The 24211-nt window shown below is 34.8% G+C and overlaps 4 protein-coding genes across 6 annotated transcripts; 3 read left to right on the top strand and 1 right to left on the bottom strand.

Annotated features, from left to right (window-relative positions):
* Positions 1-71: 71 nt before the first annotated feature.
* Positions 72-4431, bottom strand: LOC105648268 (RNA-binding (RRM/RBD/RNP motifs) family protein). Its single transcript, XM_012234598.4, has 8 exons — positions 4216-4431; positions 2973-3456; positions 2139-2212; positions 1931-2061; positions 1479-1563; positions 948-1100; positions 594-685; positions 72-509 (listed from the first exon to the last, which is right to left on the bottom strand). The coding sequence occupies exons 1-8, from the start codon at positions 4354-4356 to the stop codon at positions 419-421; spliced, it is 1251 nt and encodes a 416-aa protein (XP_012089988.1). The 5' UTR covers positions 4357-4431; the 3' UTR covers positions 72-418.
* Positions 4432-4630: 199 nt separating this feature from the next.
* Positions 4631-9037, top strand: LPAT3 (lysophosphatidyl acyltransferase 3). Its single transcript, XM_037640872.2, has 11 exons — positions 4631-5173; positions 6754-6876; positions 6989-7028; positions 7299-7372; positions 7459-7518; positions 7611-7688; positions 7784-7942; positions 8034-8159; positions 8267-8359; positions 8531-8620; positions 8710-9037. Exons 1-11 carry the CDS (start codon positions 4865-4867, stop codon positions 8914-8916), a joined length of 1359 nt encoding a protein of 452 aa, XP_037496800.2. The 5' UTR covers positions 4631-4864; the 3' UTR covers positions 8917-9037.
* A 523-nt stretch (positions 9038-9560) lies between these two features.
* On the top strand, positions 9561-20107 carry LOC105648267 (xanthine dehydrogenase 1). 3 transcript variants are annotated; one of them, XM_012234597.4, is made up of 14 exons: positions 9561-9869; positions 10842-10941; positions 11027-11135; positions 12001-13509; positions 13807-14049; positions 14357-14671; positions 15355-15594; positions 16332-16616; positions 16720-16941; positions 17452-17613; positions 18344-18478; positions 18741-18977; positions 19187-19360; positions 19705-20107. In XM_012234597.4, the coding sequence occupies exons 1-14, from the start codon at positions 9731-9733 to the stop codon at positions 19945-19947; spliced, it is 4113 nt and encodes a 1370-aa protein (XP_012089987.1). In that variant the 5' UTR covers positions 9561-9730; the 3' UTR covers positions 19948-20107. The 3 variants fall into 3 exon arrangements, with proteins under 3 accessions (XP_012089987.1, XP_020540685.1, XP_020540686.1); XM_020685026.3 differs by lacking the exon at positions 9561-9869 and adding an exon at positions 9915-10719; XM_020685027.2 differs by lacking the exon at positions 9561-9869 and having other exon boundaries at positions 10836-10937.
* A 2642-nt stretch (positions 20108-22749) lies between these two features.
* LOC105648808 (Proline-rich extensin-like family protein) lies at positions 22750-23726 on the top strand. Its single transcript, XM_012235316.4, has one exon. The coding sequence runs from the start codon at positions 22829-22831 to the stop codon at positions 23489-23491; it is 663 nt and encodes a 220-aa protein (XP_012090706.3). The 5' UTR covers positions 22750-22828; the 3' UTR covers positions 23492-23726.
* The last annotated feature ends 485 nt before the right edge of the window (positions 23727-24211 follow it).

Raw genomic sequence — 24211 nt, 5'->3', positions numbered from 1 at the left:
TTGCCCAGTGAATTAAAATTCACAACATTGTCTTTTTCTTTGAGAAGGAAAGGAAGATAAAAAGGGAAATATTAGAAAAAGAAAAACGCCATTAATACACCAGTCTTAAACAAGAATTAGTTAAACAAGAATTAGTTAATTACATTAAGGAAAATGTGTTGAGGCTCTACTTTTCATTTACAAAAGAAAAAGGAGCCAACAAAACTCAAATCGGAAATGAAATTATTAACTAAAAAAGCAATAGAGCAAATTGAATGTTCTCCCTCTCCAGATTGCACTTCTCTGTCCTGTGCAGTGAGTGAGCTAAAAATGACAGATCTTGAGCTATTCTGATTGTTTTCCTTCCAGGCACTTCATTTCCCATATTTAAGGATACTCTTCAGAAAATATTAACAAGTTTCATAACATGTATAGATGCCTAAGCTTGTTGGGAAAGTGATGATGTTTTCATCCAAAAGGGCCGGCCTAATATGGCGTTTCCATGAATAGAAACATAAGCAGCATTTAACCTGACAACAAGAAACAAAATAATTAACCAACAAACAGAAAATATGGATCCTAATCACAAATCATAAAGCTGGTAGAGACTTCACTTGTCAACATCAGGAGCAGCCAAGGGATCATAAAGTTCCTCCCTTTGTTCTACAACCGGAACAGCACCAGTCATATCCTGGACACCATCAACCTAGAATCGGGCAACCCAGATACAAAATGAGTTCAAAACTATCAATCATCAATTCATTTGACAAAGCATTTATCTTCCTCAACTGTATTCAAAACAGTTACGAGTTCATGTTATGAATTAGGATAATTAAATTTTAGCTGTATGTGATTATCAAACAGCTGTATATAGCTAAACAACCAAAAATTATCCTTCAAAGTGATTATAGCTTTCCTTCCAGTAAAATACTGGGACAGGCATGTGCTGCCAGTATTAAGATACTCACAGGTTGAGGATACTGTGGGTAACCAGCATATGCACCATATGCATATAATGATGGATCTTGTGCAGCCCCATAAGCATATGGGTCATAACTTTGTCCATAAACATAATAGGCACTCCATTGATCTACTTGCTGACCCCAACCACCAGGTGTGTCCTACAACAAGTCAAATTCCAAATATAACCATGGCTACTGCAAATAGAGGATAATAGGACTTCAAAATTATTCCATAATGTCAATTGTACACGTATGATTCTATGCATATTGACAATACCCTCAGTCACACCCTATCCAGATAAACACTGGTGGTAGACAATAGCATTTCACCTCCATAAGAGACAACAATGATAAAAACAATAACAAAACAAAATACTCAGAAATACACACAACATTCCACTGTATCCTTCACCTTCCCAGGGCACTAAATACTTGGAAATTTTAAAATGCTGTTTCTGGCTTTGAAGTCAAGCACAAGATCTTGTGGGATGCAGATGAAAAGAATATTTGCACAATGCATATCAAAATGAAACATGCCTGTTTCCTGCCCCAATGAATTCGCACAGGCTGTTGACCAATCACATGCCCCTGCATCCTTTGTATGGCTTCTTCAGCAGATTTCCTGTAAAAACAAAACTGGTAGAGGTCAGACGCATCACATAACAGAAACAAAGTATATGAAAACAAGGACTATAACATATTATTAATAGGGGCCAGCTCCTGTTTGACTTTCTCCACAAGAATATAATTATCTGTCTCCTTCCGTTCTTGGTTTCTATGCTTTTCTCTCCACCTATTCCTTATGACAACGAGCAATACAAATAAGTTAACATAAGCCAACCTTCTAACTCTACCGAACCCTTAATCATTAGTAAATGAACAAATAAAAATAATAACACAGATATTACTCCCTGCATGATGAAACATTATAAAAGGAATGGGAATGTGGGAAGAATAACATTTGTTTATTTTCTAGAGCATAAGCAAACCTAGTTCCGAATTGTACAAAACCACATCCTCGACCCACAGGAATCTTGACATAGACAATCTCCCCAAACTGCAAAAAAGTCTGCCTCAGCTCCTCTTCTGTGACATTGGGATCCAAGTTACCAACAAAGATCTGCAATAAGAAAAAATATTAAGAGAAATTTCCAAGATAAAGAGAATCACCAAAATACCAACATCTGGATGACTTACAGTGGTATTGGTGATGTCATTATCAACTGGAACCACCTGGACTGGAGTAGTGTATGCTGGAACTGGATACACGGCTGCAAAAGAATTGATTGATCAGCAAAATTCAGTCAAAGAAGCATCTGAAGCATAAATTTATGCCGTTGAATGCCAGATAATCCCCCTTGTAAGACAGGATATAAATATTTAGAATTCAAACATTGGTTCATTCGCAATTAAAGGTCCTAGAATATATTTTGTTAATAGTACAATCAGTCCTGCCTTTCTTCTCAATTTGTTACATAAAATATTAGTTCCTGGATTTCCGACACATCCACACCCTCCAAAATAATCACAACAGACAGACTATCTTGCACCATTGCAGATAGTGAAAGCAATAACAGTTCAACCATCAATATGTTTTCCAAAACTCAAATTCCAAAATAAAGAGTTAAATCAGATAACCAAGAAAATTATATTATGGACTTGGGAGCAATTTTCAGAATGCTTATTTTCTATTTTTCACAGCCTTGTGAGTGATTGTACCATCATAATTGCATCTCTTCGTCTTTCACTTGTGTATGAGAATGCATGCAATGCACTTCAATAGGGTGGAAATGTTCACATGTTAAACCCATTGTTTCGTATTTTGTGTCAGGTAAATTCTGTCTCTTATATTAACCACAAATGTAATGTAAGAACAGAAAGATCAAGGATGGAGAACTGTTAACTGTGCCAAATGAGGCCTCTAGGAACAAAAATAAACCATGATAGCTTGTTCAAGAAAAATGGAGAAAGAAGAAATGGAATATACAAAAGAATTGGCAGAACTTGAAAAAAAAAAAAAAAGAATATTACCTTTGGTTGCAGCATATTGCAGTTGGTAACTAGTGGTCTTCTTTGGTGTTGCTGCACTAATACGCATTGGTCTAGTTGAGCAATACATACCATTCATTTCACTCATAGCACGGTTTCTTTCATTCTCATCACCAAATTTAACAAAGCCATATCCCTTAGAACGTCCAGTGTTTGGGTCAGTCACAACCTTGGCACCTCTAACTGATGGATAATGAGCCCGAAATGTCTCTTGCAAGAGATAATCTGTAACATCAGGTGCCAAGTCCCCAACAAAAATAGAATGCTCAGGCCCAGCATCAGGACGTCTTTCCCCAATGCCAAAAGAAGCCCAATTCAGCCTAAAAGTTTGTTCAGTTCCAGGCATTTGTGTCCCATTGTATGTCTGTAAAATCCTTTCAGCTGCTGCATGGGAAACAAACTCCACAAATCCATAACCTTCAGGCTGGCCAGTGATCTTGTTGCGAATTATTTTAATTGTAACTACCTGTATTAAGCAGAATGGATTTTAGAATTGCAATGCACAAAGCATTAGAACTACAAGTTTGCATGAAAACATTACAGTCATCAATGTTGTATAACCATTATCATCTAATAATAATTGAAGTCTTAAAACCAGCTAATAACTATCAATCAATAAATCTAAAAATTAGAATTGCAAGGAGAAAAACCATGTACGTTTGAATAAGTCCGTTATTTTGGTTCTAGTTTAATGCCCATTAACAAAGTGAATTGTTCACAAACTGAAAAGAGTAAGAACTAAAGGCTTTTTGTTCAGGAGTAATAAATCAAACAACACTTTTAACTGGTCTCTCATTTTTAGATTTTGTGGATTTCATACAGAGGCCTAAAAAACTTAATTGCAATCCTAGGTCAGCCAAAACTGAAATACAGTTCGAGAAAAAGTTCTCTCCGGTGTTTCCTTTTACCTAAAAAATCAGAATTCCATTTCTAATCGACGAAATCAAAACTGAATTGCAGTCCCGTAAAGTTTTTCTTTTTCTTTTTTTTCTTTTAATATCAAGAAAATCAATTGCTATGCTCTACATAGATAACATCCAATCCCAAGTCATTTATTATGTTCCCTCTCAAAAACGGAAATCAAAAACAAACCCGTAACATTCGCTTACAAACAACAAGTAACATCTAGAAAATCAAACCCCAAAACAAAACAGCTGCAATTCAAAACGCCCACCAAAATTTATACATATATATTGAGAAAAAGATAGAGGGGGAAAGAGAAGACCTCGCCGGTGTGAGCGAAGCAAGAACTGAGGTAGTTTTCATCTACCCAATACTGTAAATCACCAATCCAAAGGGTTCTAACTTCTTCTAGTGTGGCGGGTTGATGGTACCCTCCTTGGCTCATTGCTGTTGGCGCTGCCATTAACGGTTAGCTCCTTAATCCACTGCTGCCTCTCTCTCTCTCTCTCTCTCTCTCTCTATGCTTTCTGATTCTTTCTCCGTATTCAAAGGTTATATCAGCGTGCAGCTGGGCCTGCAACATTTTTTTTGTTGAAACGATGTCGTACCATCAAAATGAGAATTAATAGTTTTTTTATTAATATATTTTTATTTTACAAAATAAAATAAGATTTGAATTTAGGTTTTCAAATTACATCAACCGTCATTGATTTCCTAGAATTATCCTCAGTGGAAATGGTTGGTCGTTCGAGGACCGCATATGCCGTTTCTAAGCGTTATGGCATTGGCATCGAAAAATACCAGACGCGAGTGCTGTGCCGTCTCCTACAGGGGCTGACGCAATTATCTAGAGGAAACGGTTGGTCGTTCAATGACCACCTATGTTTTCGAAACTCGCGTAGAGCAACGAGCAGTCGTACATCTAATTTTACGGTTAATTTCTCGTTCTCTCAAGTTCCTTTTCCTTATTAATGAAAAAAAAAAAAAAAAAAAAAAAAAAAGAATGGAAGGAAAGAGAGGCACCTGTGCGGTCCATGCATGCAATGCAACGGCGGAAGCCAAGGCCCGTTCGTTTTTATCAGAATCCCAGACGCTCGCTTTCTTCGTTGACTGATACTCATGAAATCGCCAAATCCAAAACTTTAGCTTTTTCTTTCTCGATAATTTTGATTTTCTCTCTACAGTTTTGCAGAGTGATAATGGCGGTCCCAGCTGCACTGGCTATCGTCTCTATTGGAGTTCTCTTCTTTGTCTCTGGCCTTATTGTCAATCTTGTCCAGGTGTCATTAAAACCCATTCCCTTTCGTTTTCTATTTTGTCAATCTCTGGAATGGATGACATAAAAGGGTTCAAAACGTGTAATTTAGAATGTTACAATTCGCTTGCTAATTGTCCATCTGAATTTGGAAAATAAGGGCTCGTTTAGGTCATTTCGAATAATTTAATCCATTTCATATTTACATCATCAAGTTTTGAATCATAGCTACCTTTATTTATTTAAACCAGCTTATGATTATGAAGTTCATAGCCCTTTTCTTACAGATAAATTTGCAAATTAAGCGACATTCAATGCAGGAACTTCCATAAACTGCTGAAGCCATTGCACAATTGTGCAAAGATATATTTAGGGCCAAAGTATGAAGACTATTTTTTTTATTTCCTGATTTTATTTAGTGTAGGAAGAGGTTGTATGCTGAAGAGTCTGATACTGTTTTTATGAGCAGTTTAGGAATTATTTAGTTGAGTCTGATACTGTTTTTATGCTACAGGAACCATTAAAGTTATTTTTTTTAAAGAAGGCCTCCAATTAACAGCAGAGCTGATAGAGAAAAAAAAGGGAAAAAAAAAAAAACGAGAGACAGAGAGATGATAGAAAGCTTAAATATGCGTATTAAAAAATGATTTTAAATTAAATTACAGTTTGTCATCTTTGTCTTCTTCTTTTTTTTTTTTTCTTCACTCTGTTCTCTCTCTCTCTCTCTCTCTTTAAAAAAAAAGTAACAGGTTGTGATGTCCTGATCGAGTCTTCTTATCTGTGGCATTGTCAAGTCAATCCAATGGTCAACATTCCTAGACTCATGGGAAGTGATTTCATGTTCTCTGATTTTTTTACTCCTCGTTACAATTGTTATGCAAATTCTGATCCATTCATCTAAATCAGAGCGTTCTACTCCTCCACCCAAACAAACATGTCTGATCAAATGACAGAGAGGTTTCTTCAGAAATGAGCCGAGAAAATATACAAATTTTGGTCATAATATTGAAGCCCGGAAATTTTTGTTCATGACGATTGATTGGTTCATTTCATTGGCTCTCTGTATATTATCCTCAACGCAACTGAACTATTACGGTTAAATTACAAACTACCGGGAACTCCTCATTGGCATATTGCCTCGGCTACTACTGGGTTAATGCTGCTAATTAGTCCACTTCAAAGATAGCATCAGGCATTCATTACAGTCACCTAACTTTAACCTAACCTTAACTAATTTCGTTGTGGAAAATCAAAATGCTTGGAGTGTCTTGTGTTTGTGTAATTAATAAACTAGTTAGCTTAAGGCCCCAAGCTAGCTTAGAGGATCCAAACTAGTTGAACAGTGCCAAACTTCACTTCTAAATTTAAATATAATGATATCCTTCACTTTATCAACCGATCACTAATTCAGTTCTCCCATAAAAATTGAGCAAGCCATGGAAATTAAAACTATACTTTGCAATATGCCTTTTGCCTTTATTTTTTTGTCCTCTGGCTTCATCGTCAATATAATCCAAGTAATTAATTGATTAGTAGCAAGCTTAATCATGTTTTTTTTTTTTTTTACTTTATAATTTAATATATTTATTTAATTTGAACTTGTAGGGATCTTGTTTCCTCCTCATACGGCCTTTCTCAAAAAGTGCATATAGAAAGATCGTCGGAGTGGTGACAGAAATTTTATGGCTTACATTAATATGGCTCATGGATTGGCGGGCAGGCCTTGAGGTGTTACCATATAAGCATTCTTGGTTATTTATATATATATATATATATATATTCACTTGATTATGTAAATTTTAATTAATTTTTCATTTTGATTAAATTGTTCCGTTTGCAGATTCATCTCTTTACAGATTCAGAAACTTATAAATTAATGGGTAAGGCACACCACCAACTTTGTAGTTCATGTTTTATCTTGTTATTGGTATTTGCACGCAACCTCCTAGTCAGTAGCGTTTCCGCATTTTGGAATCCATATCCATTTTCCATATAAAATACAGTTTGTCCGTGTAAAATTACATTTTAAATATTATTCCCGTTTTGTTTCCGCATTTTCATGTTTTGTCAGTTCCATTTCCGTTTCCATACAACATAGTTGGTACTTATATATTGTAGCAAGAAACAATATCTGTTGAATAATATTTCAGGTAAAGAACATGCACTTGTAATGCCTAATCACATCTCCGATGCTGATATATTCATTTTGTGGCTTTTGGCTCAGGTGCTTAACCACCTTCGTTATTCAACTCTATTTTCTTTTTTTAAACGAAAGGTATTTCCATGAACATCTGATGTTGTTTCTTGCAGCGTTTCAATTGTCTTCGCAGTGCACTAATGGTGGTCAAGAAATCTTCAATGTATATTCCAGTGAGTTTTAGATCTAAACTCCATTTAGTTTCATTGTCATGTCGATTACTTGAGGTTTGGTTAACTTATCTCTGAGATTAAACATTTGCTAGATTTTTGGGTGGGCAGCTTGGTTCATGGAGTACGTATTTATGAGTAGAAGTTGGGCCAAAGATGAAAAGAACCTAAAGGTACGTACACATGAACTTTGAAAGCTTACCAGCTGCCTGCATGGATTTGAATAGATATATATACTGAAAATCGAAGGTTGGTTGGTTGTTTTCAGTCACGTTTGATAGGGCTCCAGGATTTTCCATGGCCTTTTTGGTTGACTATTTTTACAGAAGGAACTCGACTCACCCCTGATAAACTTGTAGCTTCTCAAAAGTTTGCAATTTCTAAAGGACTGCCTGTTCCTAGTAACGTTCTAATCCCTCGTACTAAGGTAACATTTTTTTTTTTTTCATTTTATTCTAAGAAATGAATAATATTTTGTACAATTCAATTTAGCTTTTCATCTTCATTGTACCATTCAGGGTTTTGTTGCAGCAGTGCAATATGTGCGTTGGTTCGTTCCGGCCATTTATGATATGACATTGGCTGTGCCAAGAGGTCATCGAACCCCTTCATTTCTGGAAATTTTGAAGGGTCGACCAACTGTTGTAAGTGTGCTAGTTTTAGTTTTCTGTTATTTATGACATTAAAACATTTCAAAACTAACTCTTATACACACACACATATATATTGCTTATATTTGATGAAATTCTAGGTTCAAATTCATTTAAAACGATATCCAGTAAATGAATTACCAGAATCAGAGGAAGGCATAGCACAATGGTGTAAAGATAGATTTGTGGCTAAGGTACTTCATGACTTTAAGTTGTGTCATCGAACTGTAATAGAACGAAATGTAATGTGCGTTTACGCCATAAATGTTTTTTTGATTATATTGCTTTACGTTTTATTGCGACCGAACAAATGTTATATAATGATTTATCCAGTGTTAAATTGTTTTAAGAATTTTTCCTTGCAGGATTCTTTATTGGATGAGTTTCAAGCCAAAGGCAGATTTGAAAGTAATGAAATTAAAAACATTGTTGGTCGGTCAATAAAGACATTAGTGGTAAGTTAATTATAATCAACCTAGCTAAAATAAAATACTACTTTAATATGAATGAATAGTTTTAATTATTTGTTAAACACTTGGAATAGGTATTGGTCTCTCTGGCTTGCATAGATTTTATTGGTGCGATGGCGGTGATTCAACGATTTTCTCTTCTATCGACATGGAAAGGCATCACCTCCATAGTAGCTGGATTGGGCCTTGAAGCACTTTTCCTGCACGCCGTGATTGAGTATACAAAATTGCCACCACAAGCTTCAAAAGCTTCCATGCCAAATGGCTTATCTAAACACTAGTTTTGTCTGCAATTTCAAACTTATCGGAACCTGCTACGCAACGGAGGTTTCTGCATAATATTTTTTTTTTTCGTGCTGTAGGTACATAATAATTAATAAATAAGTTATAGTTAACTTTTTATTCGGATGTGTGGGGCAAGTTAATTTATTATTGGGTTTGTTCGAGGCCCATTGGCCACCTCTGATTAAATAAAAATAATATTCCGGTTATATATCTAATTATGAAAAAAAAAAAAAAAGTAGCTATGAGGATTTGGATTGTTGTTGCCACAATATAAACAAACCAAAAGAAAAAAAAAAAAAGCATTAAGATGAAAGTCCACTGCTTTTCTTTCGATCTAATAACTATTTTAAGCTGTAATTAGGAGTTGCTTAATTCCGATTTTGATATCTATATCCTTGAAAGTGAGGTTTTTAGAATCCGACATTCGGTTAGTATTTATATCTATATTTAATCAAATGTTTGTAAATTGAAATATTTACTAATTACAATTTTATAAATTTAAATAAAAATTAAGGGCGGGTAAGTTTTTGCGGCAAAGTCAATTTACGAATTTAGCCAAAATAGAAATTATCATAGTCGGTCCATGTACCTTGTTTATAAAATTCAGTTACTTTCAGCAAATATTGCCATTTGCCAGTAAAATATTCATTGAATTAAAAAGAAAAAAAAAATTACTAAAAGGATCTCCAAGTGAGCTTCTTACCTTTCCAGCGTATTTCCTAATTAATGGAACCGGTCTGAATTGGATTGGATATAAATATATGATCAATTCGATGTTATTTCCTGCCGGTCCGGAGAAAGGAAGCTGTAATGGGGTCGTTGAAAAACGAGGGAGAAGTGGAGCAGATTGGAGAGGAATCAGCCAAGGAGGCAATCTTGTACGTTAATGGAGTTCGAAGGGTGTTGCCTAATGGATTGGCCCACTTAACTCTACTCGAGTATCTCAGAGGTAACGATTATGTTAAAGTAGCTTGTTACGTTTGGTTGCAAACAAACTGCAAGAAAATGAAAGGTGCGCAGAATAGGACAGGGAGTTTTTGAGTGTTAACTCATCTGAACTAAGTGAAACATGGTCTGGGTTTGGCTTAGTACGGGATTACGATAAAGAAGACCATCTTTCAATGTTAATGCCTTGGTGACTTTTCTAGTATATCAATAAATCGATTGAATCTGCTTGTGAATTTAATTTGGTTTATATGTAATTAATATGAGTACGTGAAAAATGCTCAAAAAAAGTATAATACGTGAAAAAGGAGAAGATGCGAATACAGAGTTTTGATGTCCAAATCTCTGTTCAGTTTGCGATGGTTCTGGGAAGCATAATTATGAAATTGGATCTGCTTGAGGAAGTGTATGACTGAGAACAGCGTATTAATTTATTAGGTTAGAGAAAAGAAGAGAGACTTTTGAATATCTTCCACGTTCTAACTACACTCAGTTGATTTTAGGCAGAACCAGCAAATCAGTTCTTCCTTTGAGTTTGAGAAAATGCTTGATTTTCAAATTCACAGGGAAGATTTCTTGGGTGGTTTTAGATTTGACTAATCAAGCAAACAGTTATCCGCGTTTGCCAGTTGAATCTAAGATTCATCTTAACCAGCTTGCACGTATTCAGAATTACCTATTTCTGGGTTCTTAGTCTTCTCTTTCCTTTTCTGGGCTGCTAAGCTTGGGCTCGTGGTTCTTTTAATTTTGATTTTGGGCGTGTGGTTCTTTTCTTTGGCAGCTAAGTTTGTTTATTGTGATTTGGCTAATGCTTTGTCTCTACTATTTTATTCAGATTGAATGTTTGAATAATGGTAATATGTTGAATTTCTTATTTTCTATATTAGTTAATCTTACATTGTTCAGCATCCTATTTCCTTAAAGTGGCAGAATCTAACTTTATTGCTTATTTTTGCTGTGTGGAGCATGAATATAGACATTGGTTTGTCGGGGACAAAGCTAGGCTGTGGTGAAGGTGGTTGTGGGGCTTGCACAGTTATGGTTTCTCATTACAACAAGAGGCTGAAGAAATGTGTGTGAGTCTTTGTTCATCTCCAGCCCAATTTACACAATTTTCAGCATGTATATGAACTAGATATATTACCCTAATTCTTTTTCTAGGCATTATGCTCTCAATGCATGTTTGGCTCCTTTATACTCCGTAGAAGGGATGCATGTAATTACAGTGGAGGGAGTTGGGAACTGCAGAAGTGGCTTGCATCCAATTCAAGTAATAATTTATATTTTATCATGCTGATTGTTACTACAGCCTTGGGCTTTTTTTTTTTTTTTTAAATAATTCAAAAGCATTACTTTTTATTGCTTGGCACTAGCTACTATATTACACGTTTTTGTATCTATTATTGGGCCCATATTTTTTAAGCTTACTGTTCATTGTTTTCACCAGCTACTGCAGGCATATATAGCTGGACTGAATTTGCTCACTTGCTTATTAGGATTCTACAAGAGAATTTTCCTTCTTTTTTTGTTGTCAAAAGATGAAGAAATTTAATTCTAAATATTTAAGAGCTGAAATAGAGTTGAAATATTATTGCTTAAACTAGTAATCGTTAAAATTTTATGAAATCTGGTTGTATATTATCTAAATATGATGACTGAAGTAGTGTAGTGCCATTGAAAAAATTATAAAGCAGTTAATATCTTAATTGTTGGAAATTTCGGGTATGTGTTGCTGGTTGTGATGGTGATAGTAGTGGTAGATGACAACCATTAGTGGAGGTGATAATAGATGTGGTTGTGGTGGCAACAATAATGCTATAGATAACAGTAGTAGTGATGATACAAAACAACAATGGCGATAGTTGCCAGTGAATTATTATTAGTTTTAAACATTAAGTTTTCACTTTTTATACCAAGTGATGTTTGAAATTAAGAGATAAAAAAAATGTATACAAACCAGTAAGTTCTTCAAATAAATGATATCAAGAACACTTCAAAAACAGGTCACAATTTTATTAGGGAATTAATCAAGTATGGGACAGCACCTAAGTTTATCCATCTTTTGCCATATTCCAAGGCGCAAAATGCATTGATGAGGTTGTTAAGTAAATATGTGTTTCCTTGATTTTCTGCAGGAGTCGTTGGCATGCTCTCATGGCTCCCAGTGTGGATTTTGTACTCCTGGGTTTATCATGTCAATGTATGCACTATTAAGGTCAAGCCAAAAACCACCCACAGAAGAGGAAATTGAAGAGTGCCTTGCAGGAAATTTATGTCGCTGCACTGGTTACAGGCCAATTCTTGATGCATTTCGAGTTTTTGCCAAAAGTGATGATGCATTATATGTTGATAATTCTACAGTAAACCTTCAAGGAGGTGAATTTGTGTGTCCCTCAACTGGTAAACCCTGCTCATGTACATCTCAAGCTGTAACTCATCCTGGAAACTGCATACAAAATACAGCTTGTGGTGAGAGGTATGGACCCGTCTCATATAGTGAGGTAAATGGTAGCACATATACAGACAAAGAGTTTATTTTTCCTCCTGAGTTGTTATTGAGGAAATTAACTCCCTTGAATTTAAGTGGGTTTGGTGGACTCAAGTGGTACCGACCCTTGCAACTCCAGCAGTTGCTGGAGTTAAAATCAAAATACCCTGATGCAAAATTATTGATAGGTAATACTGAGGTTGGAATAGAGATGAGATTGAAGAGAATCCAATATAAGGTTTTGATTTCTGTTGCACATGTACCTGAACTCAATGTTTTGAATGTCAAGGATGATGGCTTGGAGATTGGTGCTGCAGTAAGACTTACTGAAATTATGCAAATGCTCAGAAAGGTTGTAAATGAACGTGTTGCTCAGGAAACATCTTCATGTAAGGCCCTTATTGAACAATTGAAATGGTTTGCAGGGACACAAATAAAAAATGTTGCATCTATTGGAGGTAATATATGTACTGCCAGTCCAATATCAGACTTGAACCCACTGTGGATGGCTGCAAGAGCCAAGTTTCGAATTGTTAATTGCAAAGGTCACATTAGAACAGTCCTGGCAGAAAATTTCTTCCTAGATTATCGGAAGGTGGATCTTGCAAGTGATGAAGTTTTACTCTCTGTATTCTTACCCTGGACTAGGCCTTTTGAGTATGTGAAAGAATTTAAGCAGGCTCATAGGAGGGATGATGATATTGCAATTGTCAATGCTGGAATGCGTGTCTTTCTTGAGGAAAAAGGAAAAGAACTAGTAGTTTCAGATGCTTCAATTGTTTATGGTGGTGTAGCTCCTCTTTCTTTGTCTGCAATAAAAGCAAAAGAATTTCTCATTGGGAAAAATTGGAATCAGGAACTTTTACAGGGTTGTTTGAAAGTCCTAGAAACAGATATCTTACTTAAGGACGACGCTCCTGGTGGGATGGTGGAGTTCCGTAAATCTTTGACCCTTAGTTTTTTCTTCAAATTTTTCCTCTGGGTTTCACATCAGATGGACAGCAAGAAATCAATTGGGAATATTATACCATTATCCCATTTATCCGCTGTACAACCATTCTGCCGGCCCTCAGTTGTGGGAAGTCAGGATTATGAAATTAGAAAACATGGGACAGCTGTGGGTTCTCCTGAGGTTCATCTCTCATCAAAACTTCAGGTATTCAAGTTAGAATAAAAAGACATGCATTAAGTAATTAATTGTAATTTGCTGATATTGTCGATATTATGTGCTTTCTTTTGGGTGAAACCTTATATGAGGATTGGTTTGAAATATTTTTAAAGAAGTTCTAATTTCAAACACTTTCTAATATTTGGTTGAACTGTTATTCTTCTTCTCCTCCTTTACTGGTCTAGTCTCCTTGCATTTCAATTTTCCTATACTAATGTAACCTTAGTCTCCTTATACATTGAAATGAGTATCTCCATGATCTTCTCCAAATATAACATTCTTTAGGTTACCGGAGAGGCAGAATATGCTGATGATACTCCAATGCCTTCTAATGGTCTTTATGCTGCATTAATATTGAGCAAAAAGCCACATGCTCGGATTGTTTCGATAGATGATTCAGAAGCGAAGTCTTCACCTGGATTTGCAGGCATATTTTTAGCCAAAGATGTTCCAGGTGATAATCACATTGGCGCAGTGATTGATGATGAGGAGCTATTTGCTTCAGAGTTTGTCACTTGTGTAGGTCAGGTAAGAAACTTAGTTTTACAATTTTTATTTCAGTTGTGGCAGCAATTTGGTTTCAGAATCATTATTGATGGTAACAATTTGAAATTGCAATGGACATAGCCTAGTTATGGATTGCAGCAGGGTCCTGAAGGGGAAACTTTTTGGTGACAAGCCCTTGATTATTTTCTCATGAAGGGCTTATTCTTAGTCTTCTTATCATTGCACATTTGGTTCTTTACAATAAAGTTTGACAATTCTGAAGATTCTGTGTGACAACTTTGTCTTCCTTCCTTTCTGGTCCATACAATCACATGTATGATTTCTGCAGGTCATAGGAGTGGTTGTTGCAGATACACATGAAAATGCAAAACTGGCAGCAAGAAAAGTTTCTGTGGAGTATGAAGAGCTTCCAGCTATATTATCTATACAGGAAGCCATTAATGCTGAGAGTTTTCATCCTAACTCGGAGAAGTGTTTGAAAAAGGGTGATGTTGAACTCTGTTTTCAATCCGGTAAATGTGACAAAATCCTAGAGGGGGAAGTTCAAGTGGGTGGTCAGGAACACTTTTACTTGGAGCCACAGAGCAGTTTGGTTTGGACAATGGATGGTGGTAATGAAGTCCATATGATTTCATCAACCCAAGTAAGTTGTTCGCTTTCATATTTGTTAATTTATTATTATTACTATTATTTTTTCTTTTACATTTCTATTACATAAGCCATGTGCCACCTTAAATATTTCCCAGAACAAGTCCAGGGTTATAAATGACTTTTAAATGGGGTTCATTTTGGACGGTGATTTGGTGTGAGATTGATATGGACTCAAGTGAGTGAATAGTAACAATGAATATTTATAAAAGCACTTGTGGCTGACAGGTTTGAATTTGAATATGTCGTCTAGTATTGGCAGTTTAGTCTCAGCTACTGTTGAATACTTCAATCTGTATAGCTTACTGAAAGCAATACATAGCTAGTTATTCTTCCTGTTCTAATATTTTCTTTTCCCATAGCCTTAGTACTTTTTCAGTAGGACTATAGGGCTCTAATGATCTTTTAAAATTAATCTCTTAAACATTTTGGGCCTTGTTTCAGAACCACATCAGTGGGACTTCTTTTAAGGTCTTATTTTGACACATGTATATAATGTAATTATTCTAAAAATTAACTTTTTAAAATTATGATAATGCTCATTAATTTTCAAAAACATTACTATCAATTATATATATATTTTTAAAAATTTTTATGTATAGGCTTAATAGCAATTTAAAATGTCATTGCTGCTACTATGACAATTTTGCTAGAAAAGTATACATTTTCTGTGTGCAGGCTCCTCAGAAGCACCAGAAGCATGTGGCCCATGTTCTTGGCCTTTCAATGTCAAAAGTAGTTTGTAAAACCAAGAGAATTGGTGGAGGCTTTGGTGGAAAGGAGACAAGGTCAGCTTTCATTGCTGCTGCAGCTTCTGTCCCATCATATCTGTTGAATCGCCCAGTGAAAATCACTTTAGACAGAGACGTAGACATGATGATTACTGGGCAGCGCCACAGCTTTCTTGGGAAGTACAAGGTAAAAATTTATGGTACTCAACCTGTATTATGATGTTACCTGTATATTCTATTGTAATTTTCATTTTAAGTTGTGCTGTACAAGACTGCTTAGTAACCTGCAAAATGGTTTGACTTTCCGCAATATGATATAAAATGCAGGGAAGGAAATATAACCCCCCCCCCCCCACCCCCCCTAATGACATTTTCTAGGTCTTCTGGCAATGTGGTTTTGGGAGCAGTGGTTTACCAGTTGTAGCACTTCTATTTAATAATGTCCATCAAACTAATAGAGATAAGCATATTTGCATTTGGAATGAGCGTAGGGTGCCATTTCTTTCTTCTTCTTTTTTTGGCACAAAACTGAGGTTACTTTAAAAGCTACATGGCAGCAATACGAGTCCAGACAATATTAAAGAGGTGTTCTGTTAATTTTTCGAATTTTTTGAAAATTTTATTCCGTGCTCTAAAGGCACTAGCTAGAAGGCAAGTCTTTGAGGTTTTAGTACCTAGTCAACTAATGATACATTTATAAGGTAGGTTACTTATCATCATGAAATCAATCTTGATTTAAAAAGCACATTAAGTTGGAAAGACCGAAAGAGGGTTGGAGGCAATAAGCATGGAAGGAGGTTACTTAATTCCCCATACATCTTGAACTGAAATAACTAATGCTGCTCCTGTTAATTCAGTGGATTTATGTTCTTTCTGCTTCTTTGTATTTAAAAATAATGGAATGAAATTGATAACTGATGGCAGGTTGGCTTTACAAATGATGGAAAAGTCCTTGCATTAGACCTTAAAATCTACAATGGTGCTGGAAATTCTCTGGACCTGTCTCTTGCTATTCTTGAACGTGCCATGTTTCATTCTGAAAATGTCTATGAGATACCAAATATCAGAATACTGGGGAGGGTTTGCTTCACTAATTTTCCTAGTCACACTGCCTTCAGAGGATTTGGGGGCCCTCAAGGAATGCTTATAGCTGAGAATTGGATTCAAAGAGTTGCTGTAGAACTCAACAAAAGCCCAGAAGAGATAAGGGTAAGTTAAATGAGTTGGTTAATTTGCTGTTAATTTTACCTGTGATTTATAACCTGTCATCATCATTATTATTATTTTTTTTGCATATTCAATATCCAATCAGGAAACCAATTTCCAAGGTGATGGATCAATAACGCATTATGGCCAACAACTTCAATACTGTACACTAACCCAGCTCTGGAATGAACTGAAGTTATCGTGTAACCTTATGAAGGCTCGTGAAGACACTAAACAATATAATCTTCATAATCGATGGAAAAAGCGGGGTGTTGCTTTGGTACCAACAAAATTTGGCATATCCTTTACAACAAAGTTCATGAACCAGGTAATCTGTCAAACAATGTTGGAGCGGGTCCTATAGTAGGTTCATTGTGTCTTTAGTCAACTAGTCTAGCATTATATCTTCTTAGCTGACATCATTTTGCAGGTTACGAAGCAGTCTCTGCTGTATCTGCAGTAGAGTGTCGAATGTATATGATGTTTTTCCCCATAACTAAGGACAAAAGATCAAAATATAAATTGTGTTATATTGAAATATAATTGCCAGGAAAAAGTTCCATACTGACTCGGCCATCATCTAAACATTTAAAAAAGCACCACTCATGGATCCTCAATAAGCCCACAAATCATATTTTCGTTAAAAGTCATCCTTTTGCATTTGTTGCTATATAAGAGACTGTCTCCTTCTCGAAAGCGAGCTATATCTCTTGTTGCCATCTGGCAAGGAATGACCTAAAATTATGTCTGTATATTATTTTCGGTAGGAATATTACTAACTTTTCTGAGCAGAATTTTTCAGCTTCTGATGGACTGCATCTCTTCTTAATGACTGTAGGCGGGTGCTCTGGTTCATGTCTACACAGATGGAACTGTTTTAGTTACGCATGGAGGGGTTGAGATGGGGCAGGGTTTACATACAAAAGTAGCTCAAATAGCTGCTTCTGTCTTTAACATCCCTCTCAGTTCTGTGTTCATATCTGAAACAAGTACTGACAAGGTATTAAAGCATTATTGCAAAGCACTTGATATTGTTTCATTTTTTGGAAACTAGTTCCATACAGGATCCACTATATGATGCCACAGTTCACCAAAACCGATGGGGCTTTTGCATTGACTGTAATATGCCATTTCCAAATGGGTGTTGGGTTTAGGTTTTGCAAAGAACTTGATCTGATAGTGAGAGATCATGAATAATGAACCTGGATTCTCATCATGGCTGTATCTAGATCAGTAACATTGTTAGCATATTTTGTAAGCGCATTTTTTAGAAAAACATTCATGTTTTATCTAGATATTCATAAAAACTTCATTCTCAAAAAAAAAAAAAAAAAAAAAGGTAATCTGTTTTCTTTGACATGGTATCTTCTTGTGTGGTAATTGGTATACAAAAATATATCTAGACTTATATTTAAATTTCATCTTTCAACATTATTTGTGCAATCATGAAAAATAAATTAATAATTTATGGAAACTAGTAAAATCAACTTTAACAAATTTTATCATTTGATCACATTATCGTTTAAGGATACTTAACAGTCAGCTATTTACCGCTTGATCACATTGTCATTACTATCTTTCATGAGCCAGGAAATATCTGGAATGAATTTCCCAATTAAATATGTTTGTTTTTTTCTTTTTTTTTTTTTTTTCCGATGATATATCATTGAAATTTCCAGGATTTTGAACTTTCAGGACATTTGTTTATATCAATATTCAAATCCTTACAGGTACCTAATGCATCACCAACAGCAGCTTCTGCAAGCTCTGATATGTATGGAGCTGCAGTATTGGATGCATGTGAGCAGATAAAGGCACGGATGGAGCCTGTTGCTTCAAAACATAATTTCAGCTCATTCGCTGAGGTAACTTTATTCTCGTAGTTTCTGCACAACAATTTTAAATGGTCAATAAGGATGATGTGGAATTACGGTCATACCACAAAAAGTAATCTAGTTAATGTATTCAAGTAAATTTTAGAAGCAATGATAAAATCTTCTTTTGTAGCATTGCAGTTAATTATTTCTTCATTTAAAGGTTGCTTCTGCCCTTTATTCCTTGTAAGGTTCTTGGCTATCATGAACAATCTATAATTGTAAATTGAATTTGTTTTTTATATTATTTCAGCTCGCAAGTGCATGCTATATTCAGCGAATAGATCTTTCTGCTCATGGATTTTACATTACACCTGAGATTGGCTTTGATTGGAGCACTGGTAAAGGAAATCCATTTAGGTACTACACCTATGGGGCTGCATTTGCTGAGGTTGAAATTGATACATTGACTGGAGATTTCCACACAAGGGCAGCAGATGTTATCTTGGATCTTGGGTATTCACTCAATCCAGCCATTGACGTTGGACAGGTGCCTTTCTTTCTGGGACTTCCATTTTGAGCCATGCACGATTTAGAAGTTCATCGAACTTACAAACTATATTGTCTACTAACCTAATGCCTTAAATCCAAAACGATGCAAGCTTTATGCATTACCTAAAATGTTTATTTTTTTAACTTAAAAGAGATCATGAAGTTTGTGCATATGATGCTTTGCTCTATGCTTCAATTGCTATTCAGATTGAAGGAGCATTTATACAAGGCCTGGGATGGGTAGCCTTGGAAGAGCTAAAGTGGGGAGATTCAGCCCATAAGTGGATACGACCAGGCTGGTTGTATACATCTGGACCTGGAGCTTATAAGATTCCTTCCATAAATGATGTGCCGTTCAAATTCAAAGTTTCACTTCTAAAGGTATGCTTCAACCAACTCCTTTAAAGATGCATGGAATACTCGTATGCCTAGGATGGTAGAATGTTTGGATTCTCTCTTCGAACTCACCCCAAAATTTCTTCTTTAAATGTGGAGATTGCTATAATCTACAAAAAAAATTATTGTGTCCACTTGGATCTGTGGGTGAATTTAGAATTCAAGTAAATTTGGATCCAGATTGCTAAAATCGTAAAACACCAAATTTAATGTCGAATGCAAGAACTTCTTTCTGCTTTCTTAAAGTCATTGTTCGTATGTTAAAAATTGTGTTTTCTTTTTACAGTTGGGATATAACTTATCTGCTTGGTTTCTTTGTAATCATATAGGGTCATCCAAATGTAAAAGCTATCCATTCATCTAAAGCTGTTGGTGAGCCTCCATTTTTTCTTGCTTCGGCCGTCTTTTTTGCCATCAAAGATGCTATTAAGGCTGCAAGAGCAGAAGTTGGGCATCACGAGTGGTTTCCTCTTGATAATCCGGCGACACCTGAACGTATCCGGATGGCTTGTTTAGATGAATTCACAGCTCCGTTTATAAACTCCGACTACCGCCCCAAGCTTAGTGTTTGATAAGCTAGTGTAGTGGCCATTATTGCTTGGTTGTTGCATCATTGGCATGTATCTTGATCATGCAGCTTTGTAAATACAGTGACATTTTCCGGAACAGTGTATAAAAATAAAATAATCACAAATCCAGGTCAAATGAGAAAATGGGATGATTCAATTGTTACTAGTCCGTTTTAACTTTACATAAACCTGACTAATCCCTGCTCCACTTCGGAGGTTCGCAAGTGCTTTTTACCACTGGACTGCCTCGTTCGGATTCTTCTTTTCTTTATTTTTTTTTAAACATATAATAGATTACAGCGTTTATTATTATTAAATATTATTGACAAGCAAACTGTAATAAGCAAGAATTAATTCAAACAAGTTAAATAAGTTAATTTAGAAACGGTTTGAAAAAAAAAAAAAGTGTAGATTTGGTGTAATTAATAACGGTAAGTAAAAGAATTAAATATAGTTCTTTCAAAATCACAAGAAATAATTAATTTGTATAAATTTGACGATATCTCAAAGGTATTTGCTAGAAAAATTGAAAATTACTTATGGAATAATATTAGTGTGGAGATAAAGATTTGAAGATTTCAAGTGGGAAAGGAATAAAAGGTTGCTTAAAAAGAAAAAGAAAGAAATTTCTCAAGAAATTACTATTAATTATAGCTATAAAAAAATGGAAATCTTATATCAAATCTAGAAACCTTGCCATCCTAAGAGGACCTATTCAAAGTTAATCTAACTGATCTCTTATGAATTAGATTTTCTTTCATTTTTATAATAATTGCAACTACTTCAGAATAAAAAAAAAAAAAATACAACCTTTAATAAACCGAATTAATACTTAAGTTACGTAACATGAATAACTCTTAATTTACCAAATTGGTAAAACTCATTATTGAAAGAAAATCTCCAAAATTTCAATATTTTTCTACCCTAAATAACTAGAATCCATGAGATGGGTAATTATTTTTTAATCTCATCAAGTGTCGTTTAGGAAAATTCAGTCGCAATGAAATCTATCTGAAAGACAACAAATGATTTTACCAGCTAAATCAGACCAGGTCTCTTCCTCGTAAAAGCTGGCTTAGACGGCAATGAAAGGGAAATAATCTTTAACTTTTGCTTTGTCAAATTAGGTTTTTAATTGAGAAGAAAAGTATTTAGGTTTCTTCTCATCTGCTCTCCACTAAACAATCAGATTAGTTATCAACTAATTGACTGCAACTAAAATAACTGGTAATAAAACAATAAACGGAAATGGTGAGGTATGTTTTATGTATAAATTAATTTTCTTTGACTTATTCACACCTAATATCACAGTTGTTTTATTATTTAATTACGTGATTATGTATTATTTTCAATATATAAAAATTAAATAATTAAATTTATACATGTATTATTTTATTTCTAATTTAAAAAAAATTATACGGATCCCACTTCACAAAATTTCTAGATTTTTAGTATTTTTTTTTCTTTTTTCTTTTTGATGTGTAAGCTAAAATCTTAATCTATATTTTTGCAAATCATTTTTCCACTATTCTAAGATTAATTATATCTATTTTATTAGTCCCCATCATTAAAAGAATACACGAAACCAAAAGAAAATAGGTAGAAAATGTATTTGGTTTCTAAGTTGTATTATCGATTTAATACAATAAAATAAAAAAGTATTTTAATTAAAAATATTAGCTAGTATATTTTTCACCCACTTTCCCTCGCATTTTCCGTCTTGGCAAACATACCCTAGCTAACTGTTAAGCCATGAAGGTTCGATGCATTTTCTATGACATCAAGCCTTCCATTGCAGGCTTTATGAACTTCACATATAATATTGTTGATTCAGTGCTAATAAAATTATCCGAAAGGTTTATTCGGCAAAGTTAATTGTTGCAGCAGCTGTTGTTTATTTTAGTAGCTTTTAGTTTAGGGTTAACTTTTTATAAAACGCTACTTTAACCTCTAAAAGCTAATTCAAACGCTATATTACTGAACACTATTAAAAAAAATAGCATTTAATGTTTTGACTAAAAGCTACGTCTTAACCAATTAAGAAGTACGGAAAAAGAGAAGTTGACTTAGAAAAATCTAAATGTGTATTATATATGATGCATTATTTACCTGCCTACTGCTAAATACATAGTAATTTGACGATAGTGACACTCCAACAAGCCAAATTAGTTAAATGACCAATATGTAAGTTTACCACAAAACCAATCGGGGTTAATAATTTAAAATGACTATAGTCGACCTCAAATTAGCTGAGGTAGGTTGACTATACGAATCTTTTATTTCAAATATAAACTTTGCATATATTAAAATAATTCAAGGAAAAGTATAAGTCGACGGAAAAAAAAAATATGAATAAAAGAAGTATATATTTGGAATCATAAAGTTTTTAACATCTAAAATAAAGTTAAAGTGATTGTGAAATTACAAGGTTTTGAAATGTAAATTAATAGTTTAATATCCATTATCTTTACCTACTTATCTCCATCACTTCAAGATGTTATTTTATCATAAAATTAATTAAACTATATAATTCTAATTTCCAATTGTAAATTAATAGTTTATTTTCAAGTGTTAGTTTATTAATTTTATAAATTAGTATTGGATTTGGCCTAAAAATTTTGACTATTTCAAGTTAAATGAACATTTCATATAACATGAGTCAAGTAGATCATGGATTCCACTCATTAAGAAAGTTGCAGGATGTAATAATTTATTTATTTATTTATTTATTTATTTATTAGGTTTGTTGCAAGTTGGAAGCATTGAGCACCAAAATCAGATTATTATTTATCACTATATAAACTGGGGAGAAGCTCAGTTTTAATCCCAACACCCCAAAGCGAGACATACAAATCCTAAGATTGTGCAACTTTAGAGATTAACAATGTTGCCCCAGAAAGTGGCCAATGCATGGCCACACCTACTGTTTGCTTTTGCATTGTGCTTCATGGCCAATATGGTAGCTGCAGAAGTTGAGCCTTATAATTATTCATCACCACCAATGCCATCCTATGAGTACAAGTCACCTCCTCCTCCTCCTTCATCCCCACCCCCACCTTATGAGTATAAGTCCCCACCTCCACCATCCCCTTCACCTCCTCCTCCTTACTACTACAAGTCTCCCCCACCACCATCACCTTCACCTCCTCCTCCTTACTACTATAAATCCCCACCTCCACCATCACCATCCCCTCCTCCTCCGTATTACTACAAGTCTCCCCCACCACCATCTCCTTCACCTCCTCCTCCTTACTACTATAAGTCACCACCTCCACCATCCCCATCCCCTCCCCCTCCGTACTACTATAAGTCTCCGCCACCACCATCTCCTTCCCCTCCTCCTCCTTACTACTACAAGTCTCCACCTCCACCATCACCGTCCCCTCCCCCTCCATACTATTACAAGTCTCCACCTCCACCATCACCATCACCTCCACCTCCTTATTACTATAAGTCCCCACCTCCACCCTCTCCATCGCCTCCACCACCTTATTATTACAAATCTCCACCACCACCATCACCATCCCCTCCACCTCCTATTTACTAAACAAAAGCACAGCCTTTTAAATTCATGTAAGCACAGTTATGTATTTGCTTTCATCTTGATACAACATCTCTTCATGGTTCCACCTGATTCTAGAGATCATTACTTTGCACTGTAGGTTATAAAATTAAAGAAGAATAATTGATCCAAGACGTTCTCCTTGGTGTCACTCTTGTTCATTTTTCTCATACAATATACAAAAGAAGCAGCACCGACTTAGGGTTGCTATATCTGCAGACATGATTATTCTGCTCGTGATTTGATGCATTCCATACATTAATACACGTTCTTTGCGTTCCTTAGACTGTAATAAATTTTTCCATAAAAAAAATTGAAATAAAAAAGGCTACATTAATTGTGGTCACTATATATATTTTGATTATCTTCTAATGCTATTTGTAATATTGATTTCTGAAAGTTGTTTTATCATATAATAAACATGTGATCAATCATGGTGATTTGAGTTAGAAAACTTAATTAGTGAGCTCAAATATATATATATATATATATATATATATATATATATATATAATATTCAATATGGTCATAATTTTTATTTTGGACAAAATGATTAAGTAAGTATTTATAACCTTGGAATTAACAAAATATAATGACAAGTTACCATTGATAACCTTCCAAAAACTAAAACAAATGGTTAAACCACCATCTAGAACAAATTGTAATGTATGTTTGAACATTTCTCCCAATTTTAATTAGTTGGTG

The sequence above is a fragment of the Jatropha curcas genome, chromosome 10 (assembly GCF_041381405.1).
Source record: "Jatropha curcas cultivar XTBG-Jc1 chromosome 10, XTBG_Jcur_1.0, whole genome shotgun sequence".
NCBI classification, from domain to species: Eukaryota; Viridiplantae; Streptophyta; class Magnoliopsida; order Malpighiales; family Euphorbiaceae; genus Jatropha; species Jatropha curcas.
The sequence above is the reverse complement of the archived record's forward strand: the minus strand, read 5'-3'. Positions and strand labels throughout refer to the sequence as shown.

What these genes read in the sequence shown, in the direction of transcription:
- LOC105648267 (XM_012234597.4), top strand. Translation starts at nt 9,731, where the DNA reads ATGGGGTCGTTGAAAAACGAGGGAGAAGTGGAGCAGATTGGAGAGGAA. An exon ending in GCTTTCTTGGGAAGTACAAG is followed by an intron (nt 15,595 to 16,331) that starts GTAAAAATTTAT and finishes AACTGATGGCAG; the next exon opens with GTTGGCTTTACAAATGATGG. An exon ending in CAGCCATTGACGTTGGACAG is followed by an intron (nt 18,978 to 19,186) that starts GTGCCTTTCTTT and finishes ATTGCTATTCAG; the next exon opens with ATTGAAGGAGCATTTATACA.
- LOC105648808 (XM_012235316.4), top strand. Translation starts at nt 22,829, where the DNA reads ATGTTGCCCCAGAAAGTGGCCAATGCATGGCCACACCTACTGTTTGCT.
- LOC105648268 (XM_012234598.4), bottom strand. Translation starts at nt 4,356, where the DNA reads ATGGCAGCGCCAACAGCAATGAGCCAAGGAGGGTACCATCAACCCGCC. An exon ending in TTCATTGGGGCAGGAAACAG is followed by an intron (nt 1,101 to 1,478) that starts GCATGTTTCATT and finishes GACTTGTTGTAG; the next exon opens with GACACACCTGGTGGTTGGGG. An exon ending in GCTGCTCCTGATGTTGACAA is followed by an intron (nt 510 to 593) that starts GTGAAGTCTCTA and finishes TCTTGTTGTCAG; the next exon opens with GTTAAATGCTGCTTATGTTT.
- LPAT3 (XM_037640872.2), top strand. Translation starts at nt 4,865, where the DNA reads ATGAAAAAAAAAAAAAAAAAAAAAAAAAAAGAATGGAAGGAAAGAGAG. An exon ending in AGAAACTTATAAATTAATGG is followed by an intron (nt 7,029 to 7,298) that starts GTAAGGCACACC and finishes ATAATATTTCAG; the next exon opens with GTAAAGAACATGCACTTGTA. An exon ending in TTTTGTGGCTTTTGGCTCAG is followed by an intron (nt 7,373 to 7,458) that starts GTGCTTAACCAC and finishes TGTTTCTTGCAG; the next exon opens with CGTTTCAATTGTCTTCGCAG.